Source organism: Tachypleus tridentatus, chromosome 7, assembly GCF_004210375.1.
Source record: "Tachypleus tridentatus isolate NWPU-2018 chromosome 7, ASM421037v1, whole genome shotgun sequence".
Taxonomy (NCBI): Eukaryota; Metazoa; Arthropoda; class Merostomata; order Xiphosura; family Limulidae; genus Tachypleus; species Tachypleus tridentatus.
In genome coordinates, this window is record NC_134831.1 from 166,224,215 (window position 1) to 166,243,389 (window position 19,175).

The 19,175-nt window shown below is 31.7% G+C and overlaps 2 protein-coding genes across 7 annotated transcripts in view; both read left to right on the plus strand.

Moving 5' to 3' along the window:
- LOC143257139 (uncharacterized) overlaps positions 1–16,649 on the plus strand; it is a 67,378-nt gene extending 50,729 nt beyond the window's left edge. For all 6 annotated transcript variants that reach the window (XM_076515430.1, XM_076515429.1, XM_076515433.1 and 3 more), the window contains 5 exons: positions 2,337–2,673; positions 4,716–4,880; positions 6,426–6,538; positions 6,938–7,145; positions 8,458–16,649. In XM_076515430.1, the coding sequence (XP_076371545.1) occupies positions 2,337–2,673; positions 4,716–4,880; positions 6,426–6,538; positions 6,938–7,145; positions 8,458–8,780 (1,146 nt within the window). In that variant the 3' untranslated portion in view covers positions 8,781–16,649. The remainder of the gene's footprint in view (positions 1–2,336; positions 2,674–4,715; positions 4,881–6,425; positions 6,539–6,937; positions 7,146–8,457) is intronic.
- Positions 8,929–16,649, plus strand: LOC143257850 (uncharacterized). Its single transcript, XM_076516881.1, has 2 exons — positions 8,929–8,963; positions 9,179–16,649. The coding sequence occupies exons 1-2, from the start codon at positions 8,929–8,931 to the stop codon at positions 10,302–10,304; spliced, it is 1,161 nt and encodes a 386-aa protein (XP_076372996.1). The 3' UTR covers positions 10,305–16,649.
- Positions 16,650–19,175: the final 2,526 nt, after the last annotated feature.

The following is a 19,175-nucleotide window of genomic DNA, read 5'->3' on the forward strand; positions in this document are numbered from 1 at the left end:
TATCAAATTTGGTGAAGTTCATCCACAGGGGACAATGTAGTGGTAAGAAATGCCCATAAAATTGCAGTATGCAAAATTGAAAATTTGTATGCATCTCCCCATGGACTGAATGAAGGCTAATTTACAGCAGGTGAGGTAGTGTTATAAAAAGCAAACACTCCCATAAAACCTACAAAATGCAAAACTGAAAATGTTTATATACCCTCTCACATAGACTTAATGAACATCTATGCCAAATCTGGTGAAGATCCATCCACACCCCACTGAAAGTGGTTACATGGACATACAACAGACAGTACTATTATATTTATATACAATATACAGTACTGTTATTTATGTATTTGAATTGTGTAAAAAGGTAAGTCTTTATAACAATGTGTAGAAGGAAGTAATTGACCAAACAATTTTAGTTTAACAAACTGGTGAAAGTTTATTAAGTTAAACAAATAACCAGTTGACTTGTGTCATCAGGATTTGGATCAGTTTTATTATTTTGTTTGTGTGGCATGTCATGGCAGCAGATAAAATTCAATTGATATTTAATTTTGCTAGCCAGGGTTCCTGAGAATATTGATTAACAGAATTATATTAATTTTGAAGTTCTACCAGGGCTCATAATATTATCTAAAGTATAACATTACAGTGCAAATACCAAGCATTTCAGGCATTTTTTTAAATTGAATACTTTAAATTATAATCTGTATCAAGAACCGTTGCAGCAGCAATTGCTTTGTTATCATCTGTAGTTGAATTTTGTAATGTATACAGTAAGACTTTATTGGTCTCTATTAAGGTTATTTTATGGAGAAAGATTGCCACTATTCCTTTGTAATGGGGTATAATGGGGCTCTGAGGCACAGCATGATGGGTCAACTTCTTTTGGCCTGAATTATGAATAGAAGTTTTTAAACAGCTGCCAACCATTTAAATTATTGTTTGACCTTTGTTGTTCTTGTATGATCAGCTGGATGATTTTTTTTTGTAAAACAGTTTTAGAAGAATGACCTTGTATGCTTGAAGTAAAAATTAGGTTTCTTCTTTTTTTAAGCTCAGAGCTACATGATGGGTCCATCTATGCTGTGCCCACCATGGGTATTGAAACTCAGATTTTAGTTTTATAAGCCTTTTGACTTGCCACTAAACTACTCGGAAGGCAAAGATTTAGGATATTGAGATGTTGTATCTGGGTCTTAAAACTTAGCTTATCTGTTTTATAAACTAGTAGTTTTTGTAAATTAATGCAAACAGTATTGTTTAAGTTATATTATTGTAAATTTGTACAAGGTTATTAAATTGTTTAATTTTTTTTTTTATTTAGGCTAAAAATGTCAAAATACCACCTTAATGTCTGTTGTTGTGCCAGACTTCCTCATTTGTACATATGTTGCTCACTTCCTTTTCCATCCACTGAATCTAACACTATCAGCTGTATGTCTTGTCCTTGTTTAAATCTTTGTCCAGTCAGTTTCTCTCGCCTCATTGATTGGTTTTTCAGGGTGTACATCAACTTTAAACTTGTTTAAGCCATTGTCAGCTAGGAGTAGTCATACTGAAACAGTTTGCTAATGCAACAAACAATACATACATAAAATGAATATTTATTTTTGTTTCTGTATGTTTACTTTAAAAAATTAATTTGAAAATAATGTGAAACCCATACAGCTATTGTTTCAGTGGAAGAGAAATTTTCAACTATTAAGTAAAATGCAATATGTGTAATAACAGGTAATAACTAGTTCAGATTGATTTACAATATGCAGAAGTATACTTACAGATCCTGCAGTACAATTTAGTAACTTTAAACAAGGGAAGGTAATGTTGTCAACTCCTTCTACTTTTGATTGTGGGATATTATATTTAAAATATACAAGCTTTAAAATTAGAATTGCAATAAACCCTGACAGGACACATTTTAATTTTTTCTTTCTTGAGTTGCTTTGGTACTTGAAAGATTTCTATAGATAAAAGAGAATTTCATCAGTCTCATGGAAACTTAAAACTCCCAAGTGTAGGAAAGTGTCCAAGAAAGAAAACTTGGGCAGCTGCTATTATTCGTGAGGACAGCCTCTAAAACAACAACAACCAAAGTTTTCACTACTTGCCCATCCAGGAAAAAGAAATTTTCTGAATTCTAATTAAAATATTTGTTTACAGAACTAACAACTTCTACTGTAGTTTGAAATCAGATTGATTAAGTTAAAAAGTTATTTATGAAGCTGTAATTGAATTATAATTTATTTTATTTTATTTTAATTGTAACTTCATTTTTTCCCATACACAAGTTTCTGTATGTACATTTGCTTACACTTAAATGTTTACCTCTTAATTTGTTTCAGATCACATCTGAATCTGATGGCAGGCCTCACTCTGCACCAATGACACCAGCCAGTTTTGAAAATGCCTCTAAAGAGTTTCTTCGACCTTCAAGTTTAGTACAAGTTGTGAATGTGTCAGAATCAAATATTAACTGCTCACAAGTTTCATCTGTTCGCTACTCTTTGCTTCAACGATACACAGAGCTTGATAATCGAAATACTGGAGTCAATCATTCTCAGTCAGTTTCATCAAAGGGACCCACCCAACCAGAATTCAATGTCCGTGAACCATCTACTTCAGAGGAACCTTATGGAGATGCTATAGACTTGGAAGGTTTCTTGACATCTCAGCCTGCTGGTTTGTTTTATTCTGACATATTTATACTGTTTTAGTAGAGTCCTACTTAATTTTCATTCCAATAATAACAGAACAAATAAGTGTTTTTGATATAGCAACAACAGCAGGATTGTTGAGTTATAAAGAAAAAAAACAAACCATAATGTTAAATAAGATTTTGCCTATTTTCTGTAAATAGTTGTTCATCCAACTTTTGTAAATACATATTTAATTCTCGTTAACTGGTTTACTTGCCATCTGTCAGATATTAAGAGTCAAACTTAGTTTTGTATCTTTCCCATACAACTTAGAATAAACCATGTTAGTTTAAAGGATAAAGAAGTTGCATTTATAACAGAATATTTGTATACTTTCCCAAATTATTTATTTACCTTTTATGGCAGGTCATGGGTTAAAGGTCCTGTCATCACGTTTGACTTATATTAAAAATTTTATTGAACTATTATTTTATAAATATACGTAAGTTTGGTGTCAAATTGTAGATTATAACTCAAATTTTAGTATTATATATGAGTAAATTTCTTAATTTAAAAGCAAACATTACAAGAACCCCAATAAATATAGATTTTAATGAGTCGCATGGAATGTTGAATGCAGCACTGGTTGAAATTAGATGTTTGTGATGTCAAAATACTAAGTCTATAGTTTTGTACAAATCAGGAACTCAAATTACTAATATTTTCAAGCTAGAATATAAAAGAACCTCTTACCTTTTTATTTTGCTGAGATATGGCTAATGTACTGAAACAAACACAGTGACCCCATTTACCTCTTTCCATTTTTAGAAATGGTCACTTATATTTTTATTACAATATATGACATGAATAACCAATCAACAGCTTAGAGTGTCTTCTAGTGGCTTTATCAGCCAATTTAATCTGTGAAGAAAGGCTACTACATTCATTTGATCTGAGATTTCAAGGAGGTAGGTTTTGTCTTTAATCTGCTTGAAGTTTCATACTTTTTTTAAACCTAGGTATAGCCTAGTTACAAAGTTTAATAAATTATAGTGGAATTCTATGGGGATCAGTATAGTTATTTTTTGGTTATTCAACTGTATATATAAAACCTAAAAAAAGGCATTTGTTTGATATCCTCCACATTTAAAATATTAAAAGGTGTAGTGACTATGTCCAGCAGCAACTGAGTACAAAGGTTGTAGCAAGAAGAGATAATTGTTTACCTTATTTATTGTTCTATATTTGAAGAAAAATAAGTTTCATAACTTGTTTCTAAATAGTAATAATCTGAATACATATATAATGTATAATGTAAATATTACTGCGGATACGGTAACATGTGTACATGTGCAACTTGTCTATGCAAGTTATGTAATGTTAGCTAGGCACAACTGAAAGGTTGCTGTAATAAAATATATTAGATATATATAAATATATAACATTGAGATTTAAGCTACTTGAACAAAACATTTATACTTTTGTGTTGTAATACATATTCATTCTAGCACAAAAAACAAACTTGTATTCATTTCCCAATTTTTTGTGATGGTTATGAGATCAATCAGCTGACAGACCCCATGTAGGGTATAGAAAATGAAATGTATACTCTTACTGAAAACATATAAAAATAATGAGATTTTTGGGATAAAGAATATTTTTCTAATAATAACATGAAATCACTTTGTACCAAACTAGTAACCAAACAGAGTTTATACTTTCATAAATAAGTCTTCATTAAAAATATTTCATTAAAAAAATCTGATTTGTTTGTGTACAAAACAATTGTGATCTTTACTAAAAGTGCCTAATTTTATGTAGGTACACCTCTGTATTGAAAGTTACAAATGTGTATATGAACTCCATGTATATTATGCCAAGCTCATTTTTTACAGCTTTTTGTTTATCATGCATTACTTCTCTGTTTTCAAATTTAAAGTCAAATTTATTGTCTCTTTACTTTCAGAAAAAGCTCTTTGGAAGTTATTTTCATGTTAATCTACCCACATTTGAATTCTACCCACACACACACACACACACACACACAGACATATATATATATATTATTATTATTATTGATTTCAGGTTCATTTCTCTCTGTGGAGGCTGAAGGACGAAGCAGAAACCCTTCTACAGCAGGTCAAGCTGTTGCTGGCCAAATACCTTCAGCCGAGATTCCATACATGACCCCTCCATTACAGCACTCACCATTAAGGACTAACATGGAAGGTGATGGAGAAATCTCTTCAGGTATTGAAATATTAGTTTATTTAGTGTAGGCTTAGCTTATTATTGGGTGTTACCAATAGAAGCTCATTCAGTGTAGGCTTAGCATGTGATTGGATCTTACCAATAGAAGATTATTCAATGTAGGTTTAGCTTGTGATTGGGCCTTAGCGATAAAAGCTCATTCAGAGTAGGCTTAGCTTGTGATTGGACCTTACCGATAAAAGCTCATTCAGTGTATGCTTAGCTTGTGATTGGACAGTAGCAATATGTAATATCCAAAGCTTAAAATTGTTTTTAATCAAAATGAACAATTCAAAGATTTACTGGAACATTGAAACATGCACACAGGTATAGAAAAATACATACTTGTTTTTAAGGGATTTTCTGTAGAGATGATGAGGATGGCATAGGTTAATATTTGTTTAAAGTTCGGTATACATGGTTTAAATGAATGATTGTAATATGTTGTCAACAAAACGTATAATTCTCTTTAATGTACTTAGGAGAGATTAGTCCCTAATGTAGTAAATAAAATGGCTTTGTCAGAACTGATTATTTAAGTACAATGGTGTTGGTGCAGAACTTAAGTCAGTTACAGTTCTTGTGAGTTATGACATTTAATTATTTTTTCAGACAACTTAAATTAATAACGAAACATAACGTGCTAAATAATATAGGAAATCAAACTTGAACTTTAGAAATAACTGAGTAAGACTTAGCTACTGCTTACTGGGGATTAAGTTGTTTATATAGAGAAATGTGAACACTTTCAAGAACAGCTGATTGTTATTTTGAAGGATCTGAGCCATGACTAAAACAATGAAATTCAACAACTTTCTCTCTTATTATTATTCTTCAATACTATATAGTGCATCTTCTTTTTATCTAGTGCACAGAGAGCTTCCTTAGCAATGTTGTATAATAAGGTACATTGATTAGAAGCTAAGCCTATATCAAATATGTCTTACCACAAATAGTTTTTTAATAGATATCATGTGTCTTCTGTCTTTTTTACTGTTTTTAACTGAATCACACCTCAGTTGTTAGAAATAAAACATTAAAATGTGTTTGACCGAATGGACACCTGTTAAAAAGAAAGTAATGGATTTTTTTCTTTTCTGACGTATTTAGTAATTGAAGCTGGATTGACTATTGGTACTTTCTTTGTAAGAGGTACCCAGTTAATTACAGAGCATGTAAAAGGTCTTCTCACAGAATTTAGGAGTAATATTACATTTGTTTTTGATTTTATTTTGTTTCTAACAGTGAGATGGTATTATGTCAGTATGTAATTGCCATTTGTGTAGGTCATCTGATATGATCAGAAGTTACTATTAACTACATGCCCAAGTCAGGTCATTTTGAAGTCACTATTAGTGTTGCAAAAATCTCATTTAACACTCAGAAGAGTTTGTTAAAGATGATATGACTCTTTATTTAGCAAACTTTGTGAATAAAAGAAGTTTTAGCTGTAAGTAATATTATATTTTATGTTGTATTGGTTGACATTTCTCACCTCGTGTAGCGTGCGTCTAGTATTAGCGTTATATTTTGTTTATGTCATAGGAAATAAAGACACGCCATACAACATGATCAGCGTACGTGAGCCCTTAGCTAAAGTAAGGGAAGAAACTTTGAAACTCCAACTAAGACAGCAGCCAAGAACTTCCAGTAATCAGGTATTAAGGTTTCCATGTATAGTATTGTAGAATTTTGTTATAGTGGTTGATGGTTAACTCGGTATAAAAAGTATGGCTTTCACAGCCAACAAAAAAAACAAAAACCTTCTCTATATACTATTAGTGTTGTCTTCCAGTAACCATCTGCCAAATTATCTGTGTTTAATGTCGTAGAGATTGTATGGTAGCCAGTGGTTAATGATGCATATTTGATCTTTCTTCTTGGTATATGCAAGTACATTCTAATGTCATGAGAATAGTTTCAATTCTTGTTTGTATCATCAGCCAATATCAAAACACAACAACTTTCATTACTTTTTTTTTTTTTTTTTGTAAACTTGTTTTGTGGCAGTTTGGGCTTCATTGTTCACTTTAATCTAGTATGTGCTGCACCTTCAGGTTTCAGGAAGTCAATCAAGTGAAGGTCATTATATGGTGGTTCCTGATGAAGAAGAAATGTATGAAGAAATTGATCCTGGCTCTAGTCAGCACTCTGAGAGATCTTCTTCTATGTATGCCTCAATTGAATCAGAGAGACGCCAACTTCCTCCAGCCCCCCCGACTGTAGAAAGTTTGAAGTGTGTTGCCCAGGCTCACTCTAGACAAGGTACTCATTTTTTTTCCTGTAAAATTTTAACAATTCTTACATTGTTATTGTCATGCAGCTGTGTTTTCCAGGTTACAGTGTCTCTAGGTGAATTGCTAAGATATAAAGATGTGACCACAGTAAGATGTATAATGAGTATGAACTTGTCACAACAGGGATCAGAGTAAAAACGTTTATGGTTCTAGACATTTTAGGAAAGAAAATCCTAAAGATGAGAAAGTTTATCCTTTGAATCTATGAGATACACATCTGTTAAAGAAAATATGCTATTGAAGAAGTTTTCACACATTCATTCTTTCCACCTTTTACATATTAAAGAAAAACTCAGTAATTATGATATAATTATAACTTTATGCTAACTCCTTATTTCCATAGTCTGACAGGATCTGCAATAAGCTTCGAGGGTTTACAACAAAAAATTTGGGGTTTGATTCCTGCAGTGGGTTAATAATAATATCATTTTAGATTCTTAAGTACATCTTAATTCTTGTGTATTGATTCCAGGAAGATGAGTTTTTAGAAAGTTGTGTAACAATCTGTATGTATTCATGTCTTCATTGCTTTGTGAAGCAGGATGGTGCTTGTGGATTTGCCCCACCCATTCTGATCTAATGGAAAGGATATTTCAAGACTAGAACAGTACTGTTTGAGCAGATTTATTTGACAGATACTAAATACAGAGTTTTAAATGATTAATGTTTGAAGGTCATGGATCAAAAATTAGTTGAATAGTGGTGGTCAGGGCTTAAACATACAGTAGAACACTAATAGGGCATTGGTTTTTTCATATAAATATTCTCTACCTGTTTTAAGTTTGTCACACTTTGTAAACTACCATGATCATGATATTATGTTTTTTATACGTTGACCCCTGGTGGTTCAGTGGTAAAACTTTGGGCTTATACTGCTAAAAAAAAGGTTTTAGTTCTCACAGTGGACTCAGCATAGACAACACATTGTGTAACTTTGTGCTTAGGCATTGATGAACTTCATCTGCTACTACTAATGAATTTTTCTTTTTTTGTGATGTCAGAAAAATTTCTAAATTGGACTGTATTATTTTCATTAAATTTTGTATAATGATTGATTGTTGTAAACTATTGAACATCTTAACACCTAACTTAACTGCTTATACTTACTTGGAACTTTATCTATTATTGAATTTGGATTAAGAAGGAATTTAGAGTTTGAAGAAGAGTTTTATGATATTTAAAGTTTTTTTATAACTAGACATTTTTAATTCTTTGTTTTTTAAATTAGTGCTGGACAAATGGTGAAGCATGGTGTTTTAATTATGTCTTAATATTTTTAGCTTCCTATACTTCTGCAACTTCCTTTGAAATTAGTGAGATGATGGGAACAGCAGAAGACGATACCAACCAACTAATGAAAGACTTGTCTGGCCTTTACTCAGTAGTTGATAAAGCGGGAAAGCAGCGTCAAACCATTCATGTAGCTGAAGGAGTGAGCTTTCTTTCAAATTCTAAGGATGAACCACACACTGTTGAAGAAATGTATGCCAAAGTTCATAAGAAGAGGCATGGCTCATCTTCAAGTGCATCAGGTATTGAAGAAATTGGAAGATATTCTTTTTCCTCTTCAGTGGATGTGTTTGCTCCTCCTGTTCCCCCTTAAAGCCCAACAGTTGTTACAGATTTTCCACTTGAACCTTCCCCCACAACTTGTCGCCACGAGGTTAACTCAGCTGTTCTTCCTGTGGCTAGCTCTGCAGTTACATTTGCCCCAAGACGTCAGTCAACTGATCAGGTAACTAGAGGTGAAGATGACGGAGAGGATAGTGATCCAGGATATGAACCTGTAAAGCACCAGAATCTTGCTACTAGTGGTCCTGATTATGAACCTTTGAAACATCAAAAATATACTTCCAAGGACCCTAGTTATGAATTGGTAAAACACAAGAAATATACTTCTAACGATCCTGGCTATGAATCAGTAAAAAGAAAGAAGTATTTATCTAATAATCCTGGCTATGAATCTGTAAAACATAAAGAGTATGTATCTGATTATCCCAGCTATCAGTCAGTAAAAGATAAGAAGTATGCATCTGATGATCCGGGCTATGAGTCGGTAAAAGATAAGAAGTATGCATCTGATGATCCGGGCTATGAGTCAGTAAAAGATAAGAAGTATGCATCTGATGATCCGGGCTATGAGTCAGTAAAAGATAAGAAGTATGCATCTGATGATCCGGGCTATGAGTCAGTAAAAGATAAGAAGTATGCATCTGATGATCCGGGCTATGAGTCAGTAAAAGATAAGAAGTATGCATCTGATGATCTGGGCTATGAGTCAGTAAAAGATAAGAAGTATGCATTTGATGATCCGGGCTATGAATTGGTAAAAGATAAGAAGTATGCATCCAATGATCCTGGTTATGAACGTGTTAAAGGAGACTTGCATGATTTAGCATATGCAAATGTTACTCAACAAGTTGTAGGAGGCAATCCTGTAAATGGTTTTACATGGGAGAGTACAGGTAACAGTATCACACACATGCCACAAGACCGAAATATAAGACATCATGGATATGAAAGTCTGAAGGAACTTCACAGAAATGATTCTGATGCAACAGAATCGTATTATGAGAAAGTAAAACCAAGAGGGTATGATAGTAACAGCGAGTTTGGTGATCCAGACTATGAGCCTGTTAGAAGACACGAGAATGAACATACAGACCCTAATTATGAAAAGATTCAGAGGTTAGCACGAGCAGAAAGTGATGTCACTGATCCTGGTTATGAATGTGTTAAGAGACCTCCATTGCCTCCTTTAAATGCAGCAACCTCTTGTGAACCACCTTATGAAATTGTTCACAGAGTAGATAGTGATGTAAGTGAACCAGGATACGAGAGCGTACATAGTCAGAATCATGGAAAACACAAAAGTACCTCAGGCCATGTGGAAGAGTTTTTTAATTACTTAATTGACCCTAACAGTCAAGTTCAAGAACTAACATTTACATATCAAGATCATCAGATGGTGAAATATATGCATAGTAATACTCCAAACCGCAGTGATGACAGCGAAGAATTTTATGAAACCATACCCTCAAAGGATTGCCCAGAATCTCATGTGTTAGAAACAGTGTCTCAAGTGACCAATTACAATCCAGAAGAAAATAGGGACAGCGAAATGTAGCTGATGTAGTACTGGTAGAAGCAGTGGTGGCAAAGTTAAAGGTGGACAAGTATAGAATGTTGTTAGTAAATTGATTTGTTATAAAAATGAAACAAATAAAACCTGATGAAAGCATCATTAGTACTCAAGAAGTGGAAAATATGCCACGTGGGATAACAGACCAGTAGAGGTCTAATGAAAAAAAAATCAAATGTTTGAGCTTAAAATACAGAATGTTGTGTCTCTATGTTGTATTTTAACTATTAGGCTAAACTGATAGTGACTGTAGTTTGTGACTTTAAAGGGGCAGACTGTTGGTTGTGACCTTTGACTAAAGTAAACATTATATGTATCATCAGTGTGGTTAAGGATGACTTATTAGGTTAGTTTGGAAGATGAATGTAAAGAAACGGTGTGAGTGTTCCCACTGTTGAGTGAATTTTATTACATAGAGTAATATGTAAATATTATTAGCCTAACTTGCCTAAATTACATCACTAGTTAGTTCTTTTACATACTAAATACAGTTTTAAGAGCAAAAGAAATTATGAAAACAAAAAAATCCTTTGAGAATTGGTAATATCTCCTTGAAACCTGAAGTAACTTGTTTTTAGATGATAAAGTTTGGAGATGTCTTGAATGGGTAACGAAGGAACATTTACTACTTTTATTACATTTTTTACTTGTAATAAGTATTCTTTCAATCCTCATTCATGACATCTTCAAACTTTATCAAAAGTAAGTTCCTCATCTTTATTCTTTTCAAGGGCAATATTGTTGATAAATTTACTGAAAGATACTGTTTCTGTAGGCTAGTAGTTTTGTCAAGTATACTGCTTTATATTGTAATGTAACTAAGACAGAACTCTGAAGTGGTTTTTCTCTAACAAGAGCTTGTCTTTTTATTTAATGGTGTAAGGAGAGGGCTTCCTTTATTGGTGGTTCTGCAGCTCTTCTGTCCAGTTTTAAAAATGCATCTTGTGAGAGCCACATGTTCTGCTGTGATTGTTTATCAAATAGACTGAAACTTTTTGTAATCATTTTTCCAGATTTCTGTTGGCATATTCCATGTATCCTTTATTACACAATGATAAGGTTTCACAAGTTTGGATGCTGTTTCATAGAGAAAGTCTGTTTTAATACCTTAACTTGAAACTTTTTATGAAGGTGCTGATGATAACACTAATGTGGTAGTGCGTAGAACAGTATTCTTGGTGTATCATTTCAATTTTGCAAGTTTGAAAGTTCTTTTAATGTATATGAATTTTGTTGGTAGAGCAATATTACCTAAAATTCAGATTACTGTTCTGATAAAAGGGAAGGAAATTTAATGGTGACATAAGGTATGTCTGCAGTGGTTGTTGTCCTGAAGATTTTGGTGGTGAGTTCTGTTGATTGTAGACGAGGATGTTTGGTGAAGCTGCTGTCTTGTCTACTGTAGACGAGGATGTTTGGTGAAGCTGCTGTCTCGTCTGCTGTAGACGAGAATGCCTGTGCAGCTTAATCACAGGTGTATTACTATGGTAAAGTTTCCTTAGTTTTTAATGTTTAAAACATGTTTCAGAAGTTTTTTTGCTCAGAGACAACTGAACAACAAACATATTACAAAATTATCAATGAATTCAGATAAAGTTAATTAATTACAGAGTAGTCTGTTTGAAAGTTCTGTTTGTGTTTTTGAGGAGGGTGTATATCTGTTAAATTTTGTTGGTTGATGGTGATCATAGGGTTGTTCAAAAATGTCTTAATTTTCAAAAGTGGCTTGAAAGTTGTACTTGTAACTTTCAATTTGGTGACAAAATTTTGTGTTATCTGTACAAATGTTGATTTCTGTTAGAAATCCAACTAAGTATTGTGGGAAGTGGTAAGAAAAGGGTTAAACAAAAATAAGACAGAGAGCATGAACCAGTGAGGTTTTCTATGTATCACACATTGTTTTAGTTATAAAAGTGCTTTATTAACTCTTGCTAAAGCTTTTGACGATTGACCATTTAAAACTGTAATTCATATAGATGGGAACTTTATTCATTGATACTGTGAACAGTTAAGAAAGGGCTGACACACATACAATTGTAGATATTTATGAGGTCAAAGTTTGTTGGTTATTTATCAGCATTTCATTAAAAACAGTATGTGGAGGAAAGCTGTTTTATTTACACTATCAAAAGAACATAAATACTTTTTTATTGCAATGTTACAGTGTATATTGAGGAAGTGAAGGTAGCATGTTTCAGTGCAAGTTAACCACTGTATTAAAAAATTAAATAGCATTTCATTGCCATATTAAAATGTTTAAAATGTTGATTAGAACATCACTAGATGTTAAACCTGTGCATATAAGTCTCTGGAAGAGTTCAGTTGGTGATAAAAAATATTCATAAAATGTCAAAGTTAAACGGTTTTCGAAGATTAACTTGAGGCAGCCTTGTTGTTATTTGCTTGATTAAAATATATTTACAATGTTTTATAGCTGTAAAGCTATTTATTTGTGTGTATAATGTTTAAGATCATATTAATGGTCCAATTTACGGTTAAACATATCCTGAATGTTATCTTTATTGTGTCATTTTCAGGTTTTTTCGACAAACACACATAATACAATTTGTTCTCAAAGCTAGATAAAATCTTTGGTTCCTATAATTCAGTTGTGAAAATGTACAAACTAGAATATTTTGGTGTGTTTGTATGTATAATTACAAGTTTAAAGTAATTTCTTCTATTGTGTTTTCAACACAACACCCACCCCTTTTCATCTAAAGAAGAGTATTATTATTCAGTGTAACTTTTAGTTGGATTTGAGTAGTTTTCATGTATTTAGGTTTTAGAGACTTGTATTTGATCACTAATCTAGTTTTTTAAAACTTGTGGAAATTGTTTGCTTTGCTATAAGTTTTTAAATACAACCAACAACTATCTGACTGTGGTCGCATTAGTTTCATCCCATTATATTTCAACTCTGTGTAGTTCGTTAAAGTGGATACAAACTTACAAATTCTGGACTCAATTTATAACTTTTATAACTGTGGTAACTGAAACTGATTTACTGTGTAGGATGCAAGAAGAAATATTGATTGTTGTTGTTGTTTTGTAACTCGTTTCTTTTAAAGAGTCTGTAGAATATCACTAATGGTATTGTTTTATATTGAATTAGTTCACAACTTTTATATCAACATTTCTCTGTATTATTGTATCATAACATTTATTATTTGACTTTCATTTAAATTAATTATTTATGATTACCTGCTGCCATTGATCCCTATCTCTTAATTTTTACCCCTGTGTCATGGTTTGAACCCCCCCCCAAAAAAAAAAAAAAAAGAAAGAAAACAACAACAACACAAGTTGAAAGTTGTGTCTCAAGACTTTTCTCATAATGTACAATATTCTCATCAGCCTTATATCTGTTCACTTAACTCTTTCATTGCTCTGGAGGAAAATGTGTGTCCACACCAGTAAAATAATTAATATTGGTACTATCCCCAGTTCCATTAATCTACAGCATCATTTTATAATCTTTTCAATGTCAGAGATAAGCTTGCTGTCACTTTAAACTGTCACAGACCACTAAAACGTAAGTACAAAAAACAACAAATGAAAGTATGCCTTACATATTAATTTTTGTTTGTTCATTCTTGTGGAATACCATGGACAACCAGCAAGGTGATTGTGATGATCACTGCTGATCCATGGGCTGATGGTTGAGAAATGCTTTGTTCATCTAATACTGAATGTTTGCAGCTATGGTAGAGTGAAAATATTTAATAATTGGAGTTTTTTTAAAAAAACAAAAGCAGGAAATTAAGTTTATTATGTAATTAACTATTTACAAACAAGAACAAATTTCTTAAACATCTTAGTAGCCAATTAGTTGCATGTTAAAGTAAGTTTAAAATGGTGTCTTTATAGTGATGTGACCCCTTGAAGCATGCAGAATAGTTGGTCAACAGAAACTATTCTCTCTTAGTTTTTCGTTGAGGTTAAATTAGAGCTAGTTAACTTCTGTAAAAAGCCTCGTAACACCTGAATAACAACATAGAACATAACTTTCTTCATTATTTTGTATTGGAATTTTTAGAGGCAAGTACTGAACTGTCAGTCATTCCCAGATAGCAGGACTATCTAATTATTAATACATTACAAACAGTTGTATTTGTATTTGAAAAGAACAAGAATTGATAATCATCAGTTTTAGGTGCTAAATTTATAGTTAAAGGTGTTTCTAGGTACTACTAAACAATGTTACTGAATACAAAAAGATTAATAACATTGGACTAAAGCACTTCCTTTTTGTATGGTAGCAGTAAGTGGATCAAACCTATTCACTGTCTGGAGTAACTTCACATCAGTTGGTTAATCACAACATTTGTTTCTCTTGCTCAAACTTTGACTGTAAACACAGAGATCATAGAAGAAACAAACCACTGTTGTACTGACACTGATTAACAAATACTGCCTGTTTTTGTAGTGTTATAAAACTTAAGAAAATGATAGAAAACTATTTTGAAAATATATTCTCTTATGGAATGAACCAGATTGGTTTCTTATACCAGTTACTCTATTTGTTTCAGTTCATGAGATATTTGTAAAGTAAATTTTTCCTATAACTGACTATATTTTCATATTAAGTTCTCACAGCTAATAGAAAATTGGCTTTACATAGGAATGCTTGTCTTTCAATGCGAGTTATTTAAGATTTTTCAGTTCCAGTAGTATCTTCTGGTCTCAAATGTTTTTGTTAAATTGTTGATAAGATACAATTGTTTTTTTTTGTAATGAAATGTAGTCTTATTGCTATCATCATTATTTTTGTATAAGTATATCAGCATCATTGTTTTTGTGAGAGAAAGCAGCTATGTTTTAATTATTATTTATGTATTCTGTAGATTTACATAATGTAAAATGACTTAAGTGGCAGTTTTGATACAGCATTTGGATATCAACTTAGATTTGTATAATTTATTACAGAATCTGCTATAATACATTTCATCATATATATATGATATATATTTGATTATCTGAAGAACATCATAAGTGTATAGGTCTTCATATAACTTTCTATACTTTGATTATATCATCCTATATTAACATATCATAAATCCACACATCACTTTGTGCCAAAAAATAGAATTTCAAGGTTTGAATATTTTAATGTGTATTCTACATTTTGAAGAAAAAAATAATATAGAATAAACTTCCATGGAATTCTAAGTTGTGCAATTGTCCTTTTGTTTAAAAATGTGTTGGTTTCAAAGATAGAAACACCCTATTGTAAAGAAGGCTCATTGGACATTACAGATGTATTACAATTTGAAGAAGAGAGTTCTCTGGATGTAAAGATGTGTGGTTGTTGTCATAGCTGATTTCATTTAATTTAGATATTTGCTTAGTTTTATTGTTGTATTGTTAAAGATCAACGTGGTTTGATGTTTGTAGACATTTTGAACTTTTAATTTCATGTTATTTCTTTTTTTAATGTACATCAAAACTAAATGACTGACCAATTTTTTTTTTTGTATATCCTTACTATCAGAAGTAGTTTTTTGTATATCTATTGTTAAAAATATGCTGTGATGTTCTTACTCAAGCTAGTTTTTGATATAGCTTGTTTCTTTAACATAGTTTCTCTTAATACCACAAAAAAGTGCTGAAAGTTTGGAAAGTTTGAAGACCTCTTTTTGAGAAATGTTATACTTTGTCTATTGATACTGGAATTAAATTAAAATGTAAATCACTTCCAACATTGTAGTACAAAATGTAAGCCTGCCATTAAACTTGTGTAAATGTAATCCAAGTGTGAATAGCTAACTGCTAAATTAACATAATTCTAGGAATTTTTCTGTCTTGATAGATAAAACTGGATAGCTTTTGAAAGATTTTCTCCTGGTATTAGTGAAAATAGTTTATCTGATAAACATTTTTTTCTACTTTCGATATGATTATGGTCTAAATTTTCAAGGTATAGTAAAGATAGGAATATATAAGTGCTTCTGCTTCATGTAAGTTATATTAATAGCCTCAAAAATTATTGAAATGTGAACTTTATTTTCACTGAGATTGTCTAATTTATACATTCATATATATATATATAAGGTACCAATTTTCTAACCGTGATGCTTTATCTTGTCTTAGTAACGTTTTATAAAGAACTGAAACAAAACTTAATGTTTCTTAGATTGCCCTTCATCTTTGTATTGTATTAATAATTGGATTTTTGTGCATTGCCAGTGAAATATTCTAAAGACATTTGATGAGTGCTACATATCAAAAAAAAAGAAAACTTTCAAAGTAAAATAGACATTGATGTGGTGATGTAATCTTTATTTGAAAGATGTTTCTGTAAGTAAAATAAAAATTCTGTTGACTAGTTAGGATATTTTGATGTTTTCATTTAGTTAGGTCTTAGTAACATTTACAAAATAATACCTTGAATAAATTGTTATCAGTTTCTGAACCACAGGCTTATTTCAGATGGTCTATGGAAAGGTTGAATAACAAGCCATATCAGAATGTGTAGATCATCTGGTGGTCTTCCAAAGTAAAAAGGAAACGTTAGGTGGTCTGCAAATAAAAAGGCACTGTCCTTAGCTCAATATAATAGAAAACAAAGTATTTGGTGGTCTTCCATAGTAAAAAGTAAACGTTAGGTGGTCTGCAAATAAAAAGGCACTGTCCTTAGCTCAATATAATATTCTTCATTAATACAGTAGGTGAACATAATAATAGATTTAACATGGTTTGGCAATAAGCTTAATGCTTGAAATGGAGATATCACTACAGTTGTGGACACAATGTAAATGGCCAGTTTGGGAGATTTAACTTGAAACCAAGTGTGTGTTTGTGAATTGCTATCACAGTTTACCAATATTCCACTAACACGTGCTTATGTCGAGCTGGGTTTTTTACTGTTTCTACAGCAGTAATTGAAGTATCGGCAGTAACAAGAAATATAAAAAATAATCTGATATTTAAAACCCAGTAGAGTTTTTAGCTAATTGAGAAGTATAGAGACTGGATGTGTATGATGTTTAAGGAAAGTATTATTAAGAAACAAACTAAAAAATGCGCATACTTTTGTAGACTTGAGATGATAACCTTACAACTAGACCTGTGGATGGATTGACAGCTTCAATCAGTCATGATAGATTTTCAAACCATTCTCTGGCCAAATAAAATTCCAAAAGTATAGATGTTCTGGTCTTAACAAGAAACCTTAACATTTCTTGTAGCATTATCTTGTTACTGGTGATTCTATCGGTATTAGTTAGAAGTGGCAGGCACACTCCATTAAATCAGCCAGCGAAGGATGTTTCATTTCGTGAACTTTCTACATTAAGTTGCTGCAGCATCTCCATGGGCAAAATAGATATATATATATAGAAGAAAACTAAATGAAAGTTTTCTAAATAACTGAAGTTAATAGAAAACATGCTCGCATACCACAGTTGTCTTCTCACCTTTGTTTAATGCTTGTCCTTAGGCCAGAAATTTCAAATTAAGTCCAATAAACTTTAAACTCATGATAGGGTCTGAATGACCTCAACTTTCCTTTGCCCTTACAGACAGTTATACTTCAATGGACACCATAACTCTTAACTCTCCAAAACTGGATAGGATAAAATTGCATGTCACAACTTTTCACAGAGTTGCTTTAAAAAATTAAACTATTTTTCATGTATGCCAGTAACCTTTATCATAACGTAGTTTAATGGTATAGGCTTTAAAATTAAGTTTCAATTTCTTAATTCTAAAACAAAATGTTTAAACTTGATTTTCATTTATGTGCACAGTGTGACTTTTTTTTGTCCTAAGTTGTTCATTTCGATTTAATTCTACCCCGATATGATCTCGAACGTTTAATGTTGCATTATATGTAACCAATAGAAAGCAAATACTTGAATCTGCCAATAGCTATGTGACCTCAATCCCTTGGAATAATTAGGTTATAACATTTTGTTTTACGTCTTCTTTATATATCTTACCTTGGAATCGGTTAGTATAAAAATATTTGTAATTCTTTTACATTTTCTAATCTAAATCATTTGATTTTGATTTGGTTTTATACTACACTAACGTAATAGCTACAGAGGAAATTTAAGGATATGTGTGTTTGACCACACTGTATAAAGTTTGTGTATTATTTAGCTGTCCACTGTCTCAGAATAAAACGTGTAACCAGTCTGTGACAAATTTTACTACTCTTCACCTATTTGTACTTCGTATTTTTTATATATTGCAGCTTTCATTATTGATCTGAGATATGTAAGATTAATAAATCTATACTTTTATATTAATATATAAATATACTGTTATATCCTTCTTTGACAGGATGTAGGATTTATTTAAGCTATTTATAGATCAGTTGGAAAACCATAAAAATTGTAGAAGATTAGGACATGGTATTTTATGTCAATAACAACATTTCACATCCTAATTTGCATATTTGAATAAAAAAATTTTTTGAGACTACATTATCTTTACTGGGATTTAATGTACATTGGAAATACTTGAATAAGATAAGATTTGAGACAAAAGTACTCGATGTGTTGTTTTTATGTCAGTTTTATATTTTATTATAAAAGTAACTAAAACACTGGTAAAATAACCAGATTTCGATACTCGGGGTAGGCACAACACAGACTACCCATGGTGTAACTTTTTGCTTAACAAACAAACAATGGTAACTAAAATCTGAAAATTATAAACGTATTAGTTTCAATTAGGAATGTTTAATAAAACTAGATAAACAATCATTTCAGCCTTCCAGTGGCACAGCGGTATATCTCCAAACACGCACTCTTATAAACCGATTTTCGATACTCGTTGTAGGCAGAACATAGATGGCCCATTGTTTAGCTTTGTGTTTAACTTCAAACAAATAAACTCCTGTGATAA